The sequence below is a fragment of the Phoca vitulina genome, unplaced genomic scaffold, assembly GCF_004348235.1.
Source record: "Phoca vitulina isolate PV1807 unplaced genomic scaffold, GSC_HSeal_1.0 scaffold32, whole genome shotgun sequence".
Classification (NCBI taxonomy): domain Eukaryota; kingdom Metazoa; phylum Chordata; class Mammalia; order Carnivora; family Phocidae; genus Phoca; species Phoca vitulina.
In genome coordinates, this window is record NW_022589735.1 from 7,532,364 (window position 1) to 7,549,124 (window position 16,761).

General features: G+C 41.5%; 1 protein-coding gene across 1 annotated transcript; it reads left to right on the forward strand.

Moving 5' to 3' along the window:
- Positions 1-2,061: 2,061 nt before the first annotated feature.
- IL5 (interleukin 5) lies at positions 2,062-4,593 on the forward strand. Its single transcript, XM_032425347.1, has 4 exons — positions 2,062-2,333; positions 2,531-2,563; positions 3,859-3,987; positions 4,096-4,593. The coding sequence occupies exons 1-4, from the start codon at positions 2,190-2,192 to the stop codon at positions 4,192-4,194; spliced, it is 405 nt and encodes a 134-aa protein (XP_032281238.1). The 5' UTR covers positions 2,062-2,189; the 3' UTR covers positions 4,195-4,593.
- The last annotated feature ends 12,168 nt before the right edge of the window (positions 4,594-16,761 follow it).

Here is a 16,761-nt window from a genome sequence, read left to right on the forward strand (position 1 = left end):
CACTTCCGTGTGGGTGCAATATCAACAAAAATTACTTGGAGTTCTCCTTCTGCCCAGGAGATTAAAATAATAAACTTTTGTATGGAGTTTTACATTAATAAAGGTCTTTAAAAATTTTTTTTAATATATATTTTTTTTAAGATTTTATTTATTTATCAGAGAGAGAGAGACAGAGGCAGGCAGAGGGAGAAGCAGGCTCCTTGCTGAGCAAGGAGCCCGATGTGGGACTCAATCCCAGGACCCTGGGATCATGACGAGCTGAAGGCAGACGCTTAACCGACTGAGCCACTCAGGCGTCCCAATAAAGGTCTTTTAAATACATTATTTTATAGTCTTTGCTATGAGAGAGTTTGAAGTCAGGTTTGGGAGATCAGTCTCACAGAGGAAAAGTTAATGAATTATGACAACATTTTTAAGAAATATAATTGTGCACACCCATGTTCATAGTAGCATTATTCACAATAGCCAAAAGATGGAAGCAACCCAAATGTCCACTGACAGGTGAATGAATAAGCAAAATGTGGTATATGCATATGATGGAATATTGCTCTGCCTTAAAAAGGAAAGGAAGTTTTGTCAAATGCTACAATGTGGATGAATCCTGAAGATATCTCAAGTGAAATAAGTCAGTCACAAAAAGACAAATGCCATATGATTCCACTTATATGAGTTACCTAGAATAGTCACATTCATAGAGACACAAAGTAGAAGCATGATTGCCAGGGGCTGGAGAGAGGGGAAATAGCTGTTGTTTAATGGACATAGAGTTTCAGTTTTGCAAGATGGACTGTACAACATTGTGAGTGTACTTAATACCACCGAACTGCACACTTAAAAATGGTTGAGATGTTAAATTTTATGTTATGTGTATTTTACCGTAATAAAATATTTTTAGGAGAAATATTATTTTGAATAGAAGGGGCTTTTTAATAACTAGCCCTCCCACTTGACCTACAGTTACACTGCAAATCAGAGGCTGCACAATGGTTCCCTATATCGTTGTGTTTTTTTTTTAATATGAATTGCCAGCATTTAAAAATCAGGAGATTATACATAATAATCAGGCTTTTGAATTCTTTAAAAATTGGGATGATCTAGCAACAGAAGTCCAAGGGTGTCACATGGCAACAATCAGCTGAATCTGAGAAACATCTTCCACCTTTAGACAGGTCATTCAATGCTGTAGTTTACTTAGTCCCACCATCTCTGTTGTGTCACATCTTGTACATTCCATTGATTTGCACAGCCAGCTAGCAACTTGGGTGGGGTGAAGCCTGCTTCCAGCTACAGGGAGAGCCAATCGGTATAACCCATACCCCTCGCCACAATTCAAGGGTGAACATGAGGTCCTTTGTCATAAGGAAGCTGAATTCTAGGACTTCTGATTGAGCTATCAGAAAAGCACAAATTTCTTTCTCCTGCTATTCAGGAACAGGATACATACAGATCCAGGAGATTTGACGTCATCTTGGGACCACAGTGGGAGAGCTGCCTGACAACAGAGCCAAGGAAGAATCACCAAGGCAAGCAAGATATAAAGGAGCCTCTACCCTGGACCATTTGGTTGTATGATCTAATTAATTCCCTGTTTGGCTTCAACCAGTTGGGGTTAGAGTTTTGGTCACTGGCAACAGAAAGGATCCTAACATAGTTGCCAGTGAACTTGACCCTGCTGAGTTTTGATGGTCTCTGCTCTAATCACCATCTTCCCATAAGTATTTTTAAATTCCTTTTAAGACAGATCAGTCTAGTAACAACGGTGATAGAATTTTGTCAACCTGAAAAAGACTTTCCCAATATTTATACATCCTGGTATAAAATTTAGTGGTGTGCATTATACTTCTCCTTTTTACACACATCTTTTAAGAGGAAATTCAATCTTCTGGTTTTAAGAAATGCAAATGTGAGGCAATGATGAATCAACCCAAAGATTTTCTTTGTAATACAAAATGTTTTTAAAGGGGGGGGCGTAGGGATCTTTATAATTATTAAAAGATAAAAGTAAAATTATTTTTTAAGATACAAGGCATTGGAAACATTTTGTATTATGAAATGCCATTATTAGGTATTCTCTATCTGATTGTTAGAAATTATTCATTTCCTCAAAGATAGAGAATAAATTGGTTGGGGATGCAATCTTGTAGTATGCACTTTCTTTGCCCAAGGCAAACACTGAGCACTTGACAGCTATGAGAATGCTTCTGCATTTGAGTTTGCTAGCTCTTGGGGCTGCCTATGTTTCTGTTACTGCTGTAGAAAGTACCATGAATAGACTGGTTGCAGAGACTTTGACACTGCTCTCCGCTCATCGAACTCTGCTGATAGGCGATGGGGTAATTTTCTTCTTGATTCCTACTTAAAAAGCATGGGTAATCATTGGCAGTGGTTGATTTTTAAAGATCTGTTATTAATAATGAAATTATGAGTGTTAGTAATATATAATGGGTAACCATGTTACTAGAAAGCATTATATTAAAAGTTATGAATCTTATGATATGTTAAAAATGAATGTATTTCCTTTCCTTTTCAGAACCTGATGATTCCTACTCCTGAACATAAAAATGTAAGTTAAATTATGATTTGACAAAACAATTGCATGAATCAGTTTCGTATTTTAAGCTACAAAGCATTAGTTAACATTGGAATGATTTAATTTCATCTATTTTGTTTTTATGTATGCGGATGTGAATGTATGTGCTTATGAATATTGGGAATGGTGTTAGGAATGACTCTACAATATTAAGTAGAATCCATTAAGCAAGTGGATCAGGCCCTTTTTTGATGTTGTCAATTCTCCATCTCAAAGAGCCTCATATCAAGCGTTCTTTCCAGAAAAATTCCATATTGGGTGAGAGGTGCCTCCTAGTCTCCATTCACCTCTATCTTTGGCTTTTCTCACTTTAAAGTCTTTCTGAAAGTACTAGCAACTTAGCGTTATATATTAGAATTATGGTCAGTAGACATTAAAATATACAGTGAAGTCCTATGTTGTCATTTCTTAAATGATTTTAACTCTAATAGAATTGTATACCTTTGAAGTATGTCATGGTCATATTAAAATGTTAAAGATGTGATATCATTAGTCTAAATAGAATAAAATTACCAGCCAGAACTGTCAGAGGAAACTCTGATGTGAGGTAAATCAGTAATATAGTTGCATTATACTTCTTAAACACTTTATTTTTCATTAAGCATTTAATTTATATCATTTGTCAAACCCCTCAGTAATTATATAAATGTCATTTACTTATAGAAATTATAGCTCAGGGTGCCTGGGTGACTCAGGAGGTTAAGCGTCTGCCTTCGGTTCGGGACATGATCTCAGGGTCCTGGGATCGAGCCCCACATCCGGCTCCCTGCTCAGGGGGGAGTCTGCTTGGCCTTTTCCCTCAACCCCCACCCCGCTTGTGCTCTCTCTCTCTCTCAAATAAATAAATAAAATCTTACAAAAAAAAAAAAAAAAGGAAGAAATTATAGGTCAGTATGAGGTGGTTTCCCACCTGGAAAAGAAACAAGCGAAATACTCTTGGGAGAAAGGAACTTGTGTAAACTCCACAAAACAAAGTCTAAATTTTTGGACCAAATTTTGATAGCTTGTTTTTTTTTTTAATTTTTTTTTTAAGATTTTATTTATTTATTTGACAGAGAGAGACACAGCGAGAGAGAGGGAACACAAGCAGGGGGAGTGGGAGAGGGAGAAGCAGGCTTCCCGCGGAGCAGGGAGCCCGATGCGGGGCTCGATCCCAGGACCCTGGGATCATGACCTGAGCCGAAGGCAGACGCTTAACGACTGAGCCACCCAGGTGCCCCGATAGCTTGTTTTGATTATTTATATTTTTAAAAATTTTCCTCACTTAGCACCAGTTGTGCATTGAAGAAGTCTTTCAGGGTGTAGACATACTGAAGAACCGAACTGCACAAGGGGAGGCTGTGGATAAACTATTCCAAAACTTGTCTTTCATAAAACAACACATAGACCTCCAAAAAGTAAGTTAAAGACATTTGGTGGAAACTTAAGTATATTTGTCTGGCTGTGCCTGTTTTGACAAGAACTGACAGGTTTCCTACAATACCTCTTGTCTGTTCTTTTCACAGAAAAGGTGTGGAGGAGAAAGATGGAGAGTAGAAAAGTTCCTAGACCACCTGCAAGTGTTTCTTGGTGCCATAAACACCGAGTGGACAACAGAAAGTTGAGACAAACTGACTTATTGTAGTGAAAGATTTTGGAGGAGAAGAAGAATGTTTTCTTTTGCAATAAGAATGAGGGCCAACCAGCAGTGGGGCCTTAATGATCCGTAGACTTAAACTTCAGAGGCAAAGTAGATATTTCAGGCATCCTACTACTTTACCACCTCACACAAGCAGAAGGCATAAAAATAAAGTGTTTGAGACATATTTCAGATACCCGATCTTTGAAGTATTTTCCTCCAGTTTGCTCCAGGCAAAAATAAATATGTACTTTAACCTTATTTAACGCAACATTCTGTAAAATGTCTGTTAACTTAATATTTATTTATGAAATGAAGAAGAATTTGATAAATTAATATTTATATCAGATTGGGCTATGTTCCAATAAAACAAAAATAAACAACTCTGATTCAGTTTGTTGCTGGCCTCTGTCCTACTTTTTTTTTTTTTTTTAGATTTATTTATTTATTTGAGAGAGAGCGTGAGCTGGGGAGGGGCAGGGGGAGAGAATATCCATGCAGACTCCGTCTGAGCATGGAGCCGGACACAGGGCTTGATCTCACCACCCATGGGATCAGGACCTGAGCCGAAACCAAGAGTCCGACACTTAACCGACTGAGCCACCCAGGCACCTCTGTCCTACTCTTGAAGTGAGCACCGTCTGTGTGAAAACACGCTGAGTCTGGAGGGAGAGTCTGCATCCGTGCTGGTTGCGCATTCCCGTCTCCCTGGTGACGGAGGTCGTGGGGTTGCTAGGCGAACCACAGGCAGAAGTGATCCAGCAGGCCTTCGCGGGGATGTGGGCTGCAGGAGCGTGGGTGGGGGCTGAGCATGGTTTCCTCGCCGCAGTGTAGCGGAAGAAGGGAGGGTGCAGGTTAAATGGTAGGTGATGAATGAATGGATGAATGAATGAATGAATGAACCTTCCAGGACTGGCCGGAGAATTAAAATGACTTTCAAGGATTTTCCTTGGAGGAGGATAGTGTAAAAATCTGTAACTAGGTCTCTTCTTGGCCAGTGAGAAGAATTTGGCAGACCAATCCCACTGCCAGTTCAGGGACGGAGGCAGAAACCTTCTTGGTGGAGCCCAGAGCACTGTGGCCAGGGAGAGTTCTTCCTCCTCTCCCAACAAAAGGGCCCGAAAAGCTGGTCGGCAGTTATATTCAGAAGACTGGGTTCTAGAGGGTCCTATCATCCTGTATTCCCAGGGGTAGAGCTGCAGCCGTCCAGTCTGCCTGCTTATGACCATCGGTACCATAACTGAAGGTTCTTCTGCTTGAGGAAATTTCTCAAAGATCCAGAAAGTATGTTCTTGAAAATATATTTTAAAACTGAGATAGAACTGGAGGAGAGATCCAATAAGAATATTCAACTATGCCATTGACTACTTCATCTACTGATCACAGGGTCTACACTGCATGCTGGGATGCAGTTACAGGTGTAGGCTGAGGCTCCGTATCGATGGGCGCCATTACCCCAAGCATTATCTGCACGGCTTGTACGGGTCACACTCGGCTGTTTGTGTGCAGCAACCACTCTTATTGTGTCTGGGCACAGGGGAGGGGGCAGGGCAGTCGGACATAGAGTCTCAGGTTGGAGAATGCGAGTCCTTCTGTGTAAGAAGACAAGTTTTCCTTCCAGCACAAACCTAAGCATGGTGGTTAATGCTCTGCCATGGCCCAGACCCCCAACTGTGTGTCCACCCAGCCCTGAGAGCTGGAGCCGAGCCAATGAAGAGGAAGATGGGTCAGCACAGCACCGTGCTGACTGTTCTAGAACTGACAGGAAACAGGAAACTCGATTTGTGAAGAGACTGAATGTCAACTTAATTCAATTCAGCAAATATTTATTGAGCTCCCATCTGGTCCAGCTCTGTTTTAGGGACTAGGATCCAACAGTGAATAAAGCAGACAACATTCCCTGCCCTTGTAGACTTATATTCTCTCTCACACAGTAAAATGCCTGAATGTAATCAACAAGCTAACTTATTAGGTTGCAAAATATTTTTAAATTTATGTTTTTGTATTTAGTTGTTTAATAAATGGTGGTAATATACTTATTTAAAAATTTTTTAAAAGATTTTATTTATTTACTTGACAGAGAGAGACACAGTGAGAAAGGGAACACAAGCAGGGGGAGTGGGAGAGGGAGAAGCAGGCTTCCTGCTGAGCAGGGAGCCCGATGTGGGGCTCGATCCCAGAACCCAGGGTGCAAGCACAAGCGGGTAGGAGCGTGGGGGGTAGGGGCAGAGGGAGAGGGAGAGAGAGAATCTTAAGCAGACTCTACACCCAGCACAGAGCCGAACACAGGGCTCGATCACGATGCCCCAGGAAATACTCAGACTTTTCAAAGATTGATTCATATGAGGTGTGAGCTGACACTAACACCTGGAAGATCCACATGCCACCTTGATATTCTGGCTGGAATGGAAATCGCTTAGGACAAGTGATAAAAGGAGCTTTGGCATGAGTCTTTTGTATACCTTTTGATTATTTTTTCAGTTCTTTACCATATATGTGGGATAAATATTCTTAGCGCCTGGGAGAGCCTTCATATTGGTTCTCTGACCCATGAAGTAAGGGACAAGTGGAAGGCCTTGAAACTATCTGGACCCTGTCAAGATAGAAAATCAAAGACAAATACTATATTCCTGGTTGACTGCCACCATGAAAGATTTGAAACATGCAAGAGGTATATATTCCCATTCAATTTATCCTTTGTCCTCTGCAAAGTCCAGAACGACACTTCCGATTCAGGCTGTGGCAGACTAGCTTGTACAGACCAGCCCTGGAGCTAAACAATTAGGAAAGATGGTTACATAGTTTCAAAAATCAATTTAAAACAATTAGATGACATGGCAATGAAGACTTAAGAGACTATAAAGAAGGTAAGCTTAGAAGTGGGCCTGACATTTGGCATAGCTTTTTGCTTTGAGGCATTTACCGATTAGTAAGCAGTGGTCTAGAGGTTGAGGAGCTGAGCAACAGAGAAGCCGAGAGAAAAGCTGTGGCTGGGGGACATGGGTAAAGCAGAGTTTTAGGCAGTTTCATGGGTATGGAGGAACAAAAATTGGAGTTCAGGGCCCAGGAAGTAGGAGAGGTTTCTGTAAATACTTCCAGGCTTTCCACTGGGAACCCTGAAGAATTATACTTTAAGAACTAACTGAAGTAGACCGGTCCTTTAAAACCAAAACCCATCTTTCTTTTTTAGCTGTATCTCAGACTAAATTGAGATGACCTGTTCTTACCATAATTGCTTGCTAGAAGTGCATCATTTCTGGAGGAAGATACCATCATCTTGTGTAAGACAATGACTGTATAATTCCTTCTTGCATTTCAGAACTTCCTTCTGAGATGGTTTTCTCCCACAACTACAATTTATCAAAGTTCTTTTAGTGAGAGTTTATTGGTAATACATTCTCTCGGTTTTTATTCCTCCTAAAGTGTTTTAGCTGATTTAAAAATGAGCAAAAGACATGAACAAATATTCTGCCAAAGAAGATATATACATACACACACATATATATATATATAGTAAATAAGCATATGAAAAGATGCTCAATATCATGTATCATTGTGGAATTGTAAACAAAAATGAGATATCACTATGCACCTATTAGAATGGCCAAAATCCAAAACACTGATAACACCAAATGCTGGCAAGAATGTGGAGGAATAGGAACTCTCATTCACTGCTGGTGGGAATGCAAAGTGGTACAGCCACTTTGGAAGTTTCTAATAAAAACTAATCATATTTTTACCGGACAATCCAACAATCACTCTCTTTAGTATTTACACAAAAGAGTTGAAAATATATACACACAAAAATCTGCACATAGATGTCTATAGCAGCTTTCTTTTCTTTTTTTAAAAGATTTTATTTATTTATTTGAGAGAGGGAGAGTGGGAGAGAGAGAGAGCACAAGCAGGGTGAGGGGCAGAGGGAGAAGCAGACTCCCCACTGAGCAGGGAGCCTGACATGGGGCTTGATCCCCGGACTCCGGGATCATGACCCAAGTGGAAGGCAGACACTTAACCAACTGAGTCACCCAGGTGTCCCCATAGCAGTTTTATTTATAACTGCCCAAACCTGGAAACAACCAAGATATCCTTCAGTAAGTGAACTGATAAATAAATTGTGGTACATACAGATGATGGAATATTATTCAGCATTAAAAAGAAATGAGCAATCAAACCATGAAAAGACACAGAAGAACCTTAAATGGATATTACCAAGTGTAAGAAGCCAATCTGAAAGGGGTTGTAAGATTCCAATGCTATGATATTTGGAAAAGGCAAAACTGCAGAAACAGTAAAAATATTAGTGGTTGCCAGGAGTTAAAGAGGAGGGAGGGATGAAGAAAGTGCAGCACAGAGGCTTTTTAGGGCAGTTAAACTCTTCTGTATGATACCATAAACGCAGATACATGTCATTTACATTTATCAAAACCCATAGAAGGTACAACACCAAGAATGAACCCTAATGTAAACTATGGACTTTGGGTGATAACGACGTGTCAGTGTAGGTTTGAATCTCAGCTGTATCACCTATTAGCTGTGTGACCTTGGCCGGTAACTTAAACTCTCCGAGGCTTTGATTTCATATCATAAAGAAGGAATACTACTGTCTTTCATTGGCTTGTGATGACAATTAGTTGAGATAGTGACATAAAATGTTTAGGAAAGTCTAACCCATTTGAAGAGATCAGTAAACGGTAGTTTGCTTGCCTCCTTCGGCATAACACTGGAACATTGTGAACATTTATTGAGGGCCTATTGTGTTAAATACTAGTGCTACTCTCCAGTATTTCTTTCTTAAAAAAAAAAAAAAGATTCATTTATTTATTTGAAAGAGAGAGCACATGCGTGAGTAGGGGGATGGGCAAAGGGAGAGAGAGAGAAACTTCAGGCAGACTCCCCACTAAGTGCAGAGCCAGTCCTGGGGATTGATCTCACAACCCTGAACTGAAACCAAGTGTCAGACACTTAACTGACTGAGCCACCCAATCGCCCTGCTCCACTATTTCTGACTTTGCTCTTTTTCTGGGCACATGGGAGAACTGTATTTTCCTTGCCTCTTGAAGTTACTCGTGGCAGCGTGACTTGCACTAACAATGTGGTGTGAAGTACTTAAGAACTGATGTGTGATTCTCCTTGTTCCCTGCCAAGGGAATTGCAAAAGCAGTTTTGATATGGAATCACCATAAGATGGAAGTATTCTGGAACACCGAGCCAACCCACAGAGGACAATTGCTCTGAAAGGTTGCCCAGAGCCACACCCACAGAAGACTTTGTGTAATTTAGAAACAAACCTCTGTTGTGTGCTGCCCCTGGGATTCAGGGATGATTTGTTACTGCAGCACCACCTAGAGATTCTGACTGATACATACACAGAGATGTATCAGATGGATCTGACAATGTTGCAGCGTAAAAACAAGAGCTCTGACAGAGGAATGTTCGAAGTCATGCAGGGCTCTGAGAAGGAGCAACTAATCCTGCTGGGGTAGGGAGGGAAAGAGAGAGGAGGCAGCATTTGAGCTGGACTGTGAGAGCCAAGAGAGAGGGATGAATGAAGACAGGAAAGTTACACTTTCCCTGCTTGGGAAACGATGGATGTAGAGAGGCAGTGTGAGCAGAGGCATAGAGGTGCGAACGTTCGTGGGACTATTCTGGGAAGAATAAGACTAACATTCCCTACGGAATGTTTTCCACATGGAACACTTCTTCATAGGATGTGTGTCCTTCAACACAATGCTTTTCTACCAATATCTATGTAGGAAAAATATTATACTTATGTCCCCCAAAGTCGATGCATTTTTGAGTGAAGTGGTGGTGGGGAGCTCAACAGAGAAAGTCTTTACTTTCTTTCCACATATAATTGGCAGCATATCGAGGTTCACAGGAGATAGCTGGAAAGGCTCTGAAGGTCAACCCGGGAGACATGTAGTGTGTTATATAAACAAAGCAGCCATATTAGTGATTTCGTGGTCAGGAAGTAGTGTTTTAAATATTTTACCACCATGGGGTGCCTGGGTGGCTCAGTCTGTTAAGCGTCTGCCTTCGGCTCAGGTCATGATCCCAGGGTCCTGGGATCGAGCCCCCGTTGGGCTCCCTGCTCAGCGGAGAGCCTGCTTCTCCCTCTCCTTCTGCTGCTCCCCCTGCTTGTGCTCTCTCCTCTGCCAAATAAGTAAATAAAATCTTAAAAAATAAAAATAAAAAAATAAAAAAACCACACACAAAAAAACCCAAGAATATAGATTTCTGAGCCCCACCCTGGATCTACGTCTGGCTCTGTGCTCAGTGTGGAATCTGCTGGAGATTCTCTCCCTCCCCCTCTGTTCCTCCTCCCCTACCCCCATCACACATGCACGTGCCTGCTCTCTGTCTCAAATAAATAAATAAAGAAATAAATAAATAAGTTTTTAAAAAGAGTAAAGTCTGAGTATGTCCTTTACCGGTGCATGGTTATTCTGATGAATGGTTCTAGGTCTCTTTGGTAAAGGATTGAAGAAAGAAAGTTTACTCCATGAAGTAGGATTGTAGGGTCCCTCCCATTTAATGAATGCATACTGAGATCTGGGAAATGGATGAAGGGTCTGATTTTCCATTGTGGTGGCTCTTGCACGCCTCAACCCATAAGCTCTTGATTGTATCTAACTACCTATATATTGAATAGCATGCTGATTGATCATCCATCTCTCTTGCCTCTCAAAATGCTTTACTGTATTAGCCACCACTATAAATCCCAGGGTCAAAGGGACCTTACATAGCCTGACTGCTCATTGCAGTAATTATGACCACTTCGTTTCTGATCGTTAAGTGCTTCCAACCTGGCCTCTGCCATTCTAGGGATTCCATCTTGCCCAGTGATATTAGGGAGCCCATGTCAATGGTAGCATCCCCCACCTTCAACCCAGCTTATGGAGAACTTCTACTACCAAGCTTTGCAACGATGCCTGTTTCTCCTCACTAGTACATCTTGTGCTGTGTTAGTGAAAGGAGTGTTCTCTGTGCCCTCCAGAGAACATAGTCAGATAGTGGGTACTCAGACCATACACAATACATCTATCTAGCATTCCTACTTCCTGAGCTATCTGCCCTCTTCTTCAACACTATGGAAAGAATGTTCTGGCATCTCCATTTCATATTCTGTAGACCACCACCAAGTCAGGCTTCAAAGAGCCATTCCAGCAAACTGTTAGGATCAGCTCTGGGTGTTCTTGCCAAAACATTAAATGCTGCATCACAGTGAGTAGCCCCCTCCCCCCCCCCCCCCCCCCCCGCCAGCAATGAATTCAACTCTATATTCTTTTGGACTAACAAGATCCACTTGGCTTTGGATTCTGACAGTACATATCTGTAAGCTCCCGCACTCCCTCTCTCCTGAATGTCAGCTGGGAAGCTAATGCCTCTCAGCTTCAAACACACCTTCTATGCTCTGCTAGAACTGTGATCCTGCAAACCCCTTTCTGCTTTGCCAGCTGATTCTCTGTTAGGATCTGTCAATAGGGGGCGCTAGACTAGGAGGCTGGAGGAAGAAGGGACTTGCTCCTTCCTGTTTGCTTACTATTCGTTGTTTTTGCCTCCTGTTCTTGTCTTTTATATTCCTAATCCTAATCTTAGTGTTACCCTGGCAACAGCCGTTCATTCCAGTAGCAGTTTGCAGTTTTGCCAACATTCATTCAAACAACCTTAGCATACTTCATCCCCCCTCCCAAGGTCCCAGCACCACTCAACCAGCACCTTCCCCCCAGAGATCTGGATCCCATTCCCATCGGCCCCTTTTCTGAGCTCAGAAACACCACCAGCCACAGAGTACTGCACCTTCCACAGAGCTTGGACCTTTAGGTCCAAGAGTTCCCTTCCCTAAGGTTGTACGTTTTAATAATTCTAACCTCTTCCCTTTGATCTCCAGCCATTGGGGCGGTAGCATCTTCCCACAAATCACCACCTTCATAATACCTTATTGTTCCCTTTCTGTCTCTCCAGTTATCCAATACCTGCTTAACAATTACTTATATTCAATTCTCTCTATTAAAATAGCTGGTATAGCTTCTGTCTTCTGATTGGGCCCTAATTGACACAAATTATTATTATTTTTTAAAGATTTTATTTATTTATTTGACAGAGAGAGACACGGCGAGAGAGGGAACACAAGCAGGGGGAGTAGGAGAGGGAGAAGCAGGCTTCCCGCGGAGCAGGGAGCCCGATGCGGGGCTCGATCCAGGACCCTGGGATAATGACCTGAGCCGAAGGCAGACGCTTAATGACTGAGCCACCCAGGCGCCCTGACACACATTATTTTGAGCTCTAATTCTGATTACTAGCCTGCAGACAGTGGGGAGTGTGAAGAGGAGAATAAATGTCATCTTGGGAAGCACCTGTGTCGAGAGAAATAATTTTTCTGTCTCCAAGCAAGGAGGAGCTAGTCCACTTTGGCAAGGGGGAAAGGGCTGCTTCTGCCGGTTAAGGAGAACTCAGAAGAACTTGGGGTTTCAAGTTGGTTTTCTCACCCATGTGTTCCTATCCCAGATCTCATGGTCCCACACTCTTGCTATAAGGGCCACAACTTTGCCATAGAAGAGTACCAAAGTTGAACAACTATTCTCCTTTGAAGCTCTACAAAGACCTGCAAATAATCAGACCCTGAACCTAATTCTCAGCTCAGTCTGTGGCTGCAGGAGATAAGGATCTCCATTTTTTAAAAGTTTTATTTATTTAAGTAATCTCTACACCCAGTGTGGGGCTCGAACTCGACCCAAGATCGAGAGTCACATGCTCTTCTGACTGAGCCAGCCAGGCGCACCAGGGGTCTCTTTTAAAGTTGCCATGGAAGTCTGCTAGCATTCAGAGTGTACCTTAAATTGGAATTAGATTGCTCTGAGCCTATCGCCCTTCTTTGGTAAGGTCTCCACGGCTGTCAGAAGAGCCATTGTGCTCCGCAATTGCAGTTATTTGCAATCCTTGCAATTAACATAGCTCCCGTATATCTCACCCACTTCATCTTCCATTGCCTTGCTCTCCATCTGCCCTTCACCCAAATTTACCAGTTAAAAGCTTAAAAAAACTCCAAAGCCACTGCATGCCAGGAGTTACTCTCAAACTGCTTAGCACCAGCAATAGGTTCCTATTATTTTAGAGAGGTGAGCAATTGAACTTCAAAATTTCATTCCAAGGGTTTTTTCCATCTGATACCAACTGTCCATAGCCGGGGTATCCTCAGAAAGCAGAGCCTGAGGCAAGCATTAAAGCACCGACACTTAATTTGGGAGTTATAAGCCTATATTGGTTAGGTTGAGGGAAAAAGGGAGGTGAGGCAAGAAAGACGTGCAGCAGTGTGGTGTGATACTTCAGTGTATTGGGCACAACTTCACACCAAGGTGTGAGCAAGCATAGCAAATCTCTCTGCAGGTATGTGTGCTTGTCCCAGGGAATTTCTGCAGGAGTGCTGAAAGAAGGCGGCAGAACAGCACAGAGAAAGGCCAAAGGAGAAGGGAATTCATATGCCAGGCTCCCTTTTGTCTGCCACACCCCATTGGTCAAATTCTCCTCTATTGAATTATTGGGTCAGGGGCAGCCCCTTGGAAGCCAGCCTTCATTCCACACAGCGGGGCATTTCACCTGTGTCTGGAAGCATAGGGGTGACTTGGTGTGAGTGGGGTGCTGACCAAGAGAGAGAAAGGAGGAAGGGGAGGAAATCTGAGAAGGCACACAAACATGTGCCCCATACAAATATAAATTCCAAAAACTGATGCAAGAATACAAAGGGTTCTATAGCCATTACAGTAATTTAATTAATCATTTAAAATATTTCCAGGTACCTGGGTGGCTCAGTCGGTTAAGCATCTGCCTTTGGCTCAGGTCATGATCCTGGTGTCCTGGGATCGAGTCCCGCATCGGGCTCCCTGCTCCGTGAGGGGCCTGCTTCTCCCTCTGCCTCTCTCTCTCTGTCTCTCATGAATAAATAAATAAAATCTTTAAAAATAAATAAATAAATAAAATATTCCCACAAAGAGTGCACAAAGGGTAGACAGTTTTATCAGTGAGTCCTTCCAAACTTTCAAGTCACATGTAATTCGAAACATATATAAACTCATACAGAAAATAAACAAAACATAATGTCTTCCAGCTCATTTTGAAAAGCTAATATATATTAGTAAAATCAGAGGGGGACATCACAACAAAAGAAAATTATGATGCTATAGTCACTCATGAACATGCACGTAAAAATTGTAAAGAAAATGTTATCGATCCAAATCCAGAATGTATAAAAAGATATTACATAACAACAAAATTGAACTTAATCTAGGAATTCAAGATTCAAAATTAGAAAATCTATTAATGTAATTTACCACATTAAACAATTAAAGAGATAAATCACATATCAATGCACGAAAAGCATTACTGAAATTTAATATCCACTTATTATAACTACTTTTAGCAAAGTTAAAATAAAACGGAATTTCTTTAATCTGGTAAGTTTACAGCAAATACTGTGCTCAATGGTGATGCATTAAAAACATCCCTTTAAAAGCAGGAACAACGCAGGGGTGCCTGGGTGGCTCAGTCGGCTAAGTGGCGACTCTTGAGGTTGTGGGATCAAGCCCTGCCGTGAAGCCTGTTTGAGATTCTCTCTCGCCCTCTCCCTCTGCCCCTCCCCACCAAATAAATAAATAAATAAATAAATAAATAAATAAAAGCAGGAACCAATGGAAGAATGTGCAGGACCACTTTATGTGCACTGCACAATCCCAGGGAGAACATCTTACATCATAAACATTGTGGATTTGAATATGTATCATGATCATTTCCTACCAGATGGAAGTAAAGGGTATTGAGGAAGAAGGCTTTTTCCAATTTGCACAGAAGCTTTATATGGGCTACTGGTGGTCCTGGATAATGTTAACTCCATTTTGTTTAAAAACTGTGACTGCAAGTACTGGCCTTTGCAGCAAGATTATAAATAGTACTAATAAATATGAGGATTGTAACGGGAGAAACAAAATTCACGTACAGAAGAAACAAAATTCACGTACAGACACAAATAACTGCATATATATATATATATATATATATATATATATATATATATGCAGATGATGCAAAATGACAAAATAAAACCCAAAAGAATGTAAATGATTCTTATTAAACTGCTCGATCAATATACAGAATCAATTACATTGTTACACATCACTAACAAATAGAAATATAATCTTAAAGAAGATATCATTTATAACACTTAGAAAACTATAAGGTGCCAAAGAGTAAATCTAACAAAATGTGAAAAACTTTATCAAAAGTTGATTTAAAGCTTTATTAAAATACTTTTAAAAGGACCTTAACAAACACAGAGACCCACCATGACCATGGATACAAAAAGTCAATACCATAATTTGGAACCTGATCTATAAATTCAATACAAATCCTATCAAAATCCTGACAATTTTTTTCATGCTACTTACAAAGCTGATTCTAAAATGTACATGGGAGAATGAGGGTCCAAGAATAACCAACACAATCCGAAAGAAGGAGATCAAAGTGGGAGATCGTGCCCCATGAGATATCAAACTTCAATAATTAGGTCAGCAAGATCTTGATATAGGGTAGAGCAGTGGTTCTTAGCAAAGAGCGATTTCCCCCCTGGGAGAACATTTGGCAATTTTGGGTTGTCACAGCTGGAGAGAAAAAAGAGGCTACTGCCATGACCTCATGGGCAGAGGCCAGGGATGCTACTAACATCCAACATTACACAGGACAGCCCCCACAGCAAAGAATTATCCTGTATAAAATGTCAGCAGTGCCAAGGGCGAGAAATTGCAGAGTAGAGAGAGAGACCAGTAAATAACTAAAAATTTTTTTAAAAGATGGGGTGGGGTGCCTGGGTGGCTCAGTTGGTTGGGTGTCCAGCCCTTGATTTCAGCTCAGGTCATGATCTTGGGGTCATGAGATGGAACCCCACGTTGGGATCCATGTTCAGCGGGGGAGTCTGCTTCTCTCTCTCTCTCTCTCTCTCCCTCTCCCTCTGCCCCCTCCCCCTGCTCGTGCGTGCTTTCTCTCAAATAAATAAATAAATCTTAAAAAAAAAAAAAAAAAAAGGAGAAGAGTGCCTGGCTGGCTCAGTTGGTAGAATGTGTGACTCTTGGTCTTGGGGTCATGAGTTCAAACCTCACATTGGGCGTGGAGCCTACTTTAAAAATAAATACGTAAATAAGTGAATAAATAAATAAAATAAAATAAAAATATAACCTTGGGGTGAGCATATCTATCAGGAGACAGCTGGAATCCTTCTAGGAAACTGGGTAATTTGAGGAAATTTTATTTAATAATGGGGCCATTATAACAGTGAGAACAGGATGTAGGGAAACCAGGAGGGAAAATGCAATTCTCTGAGGCTAATAACAGGAGCTGTAACAGGAGAGGGATAGTTGGTGAAACTCCAAGATACAGAGGGCTGTGGGGAAAGGGCCACCGCTAGGAGCTGGGATCTTCAATCAAGGACACAGCTAACTTGCAGCAGCCTTACAAGGACAGAACTGGGAGGACAAACATGTTGACTTCACTTAGCTCCCACCCT

Excerpts from the sequence above, each read along its gene's own strand:
- IL5 (XM_032425347.1), top strand. The coding sequence starts at position 2,190 with ATGAGAATGCTTCTGCATTTGAGTTTGCTAGCTCTTGGGGCTGCCTAT. Across the intron at positions 2,334-2,530 it reads CTCTGCTGATAGGCGATGGG|AACCTGATGATTCCTACTCC; the intron begins GTAATTTTCTTC and ends TTTCCTTTTCAG. Across the intron at positions 2,564-3,858 it reads CTACTCCTGAACATAAAAAT|CACCAGTTGTGCATTGAAGA; the intron begins GTAAGTTAAATT and ends TTCCTCACTTAG.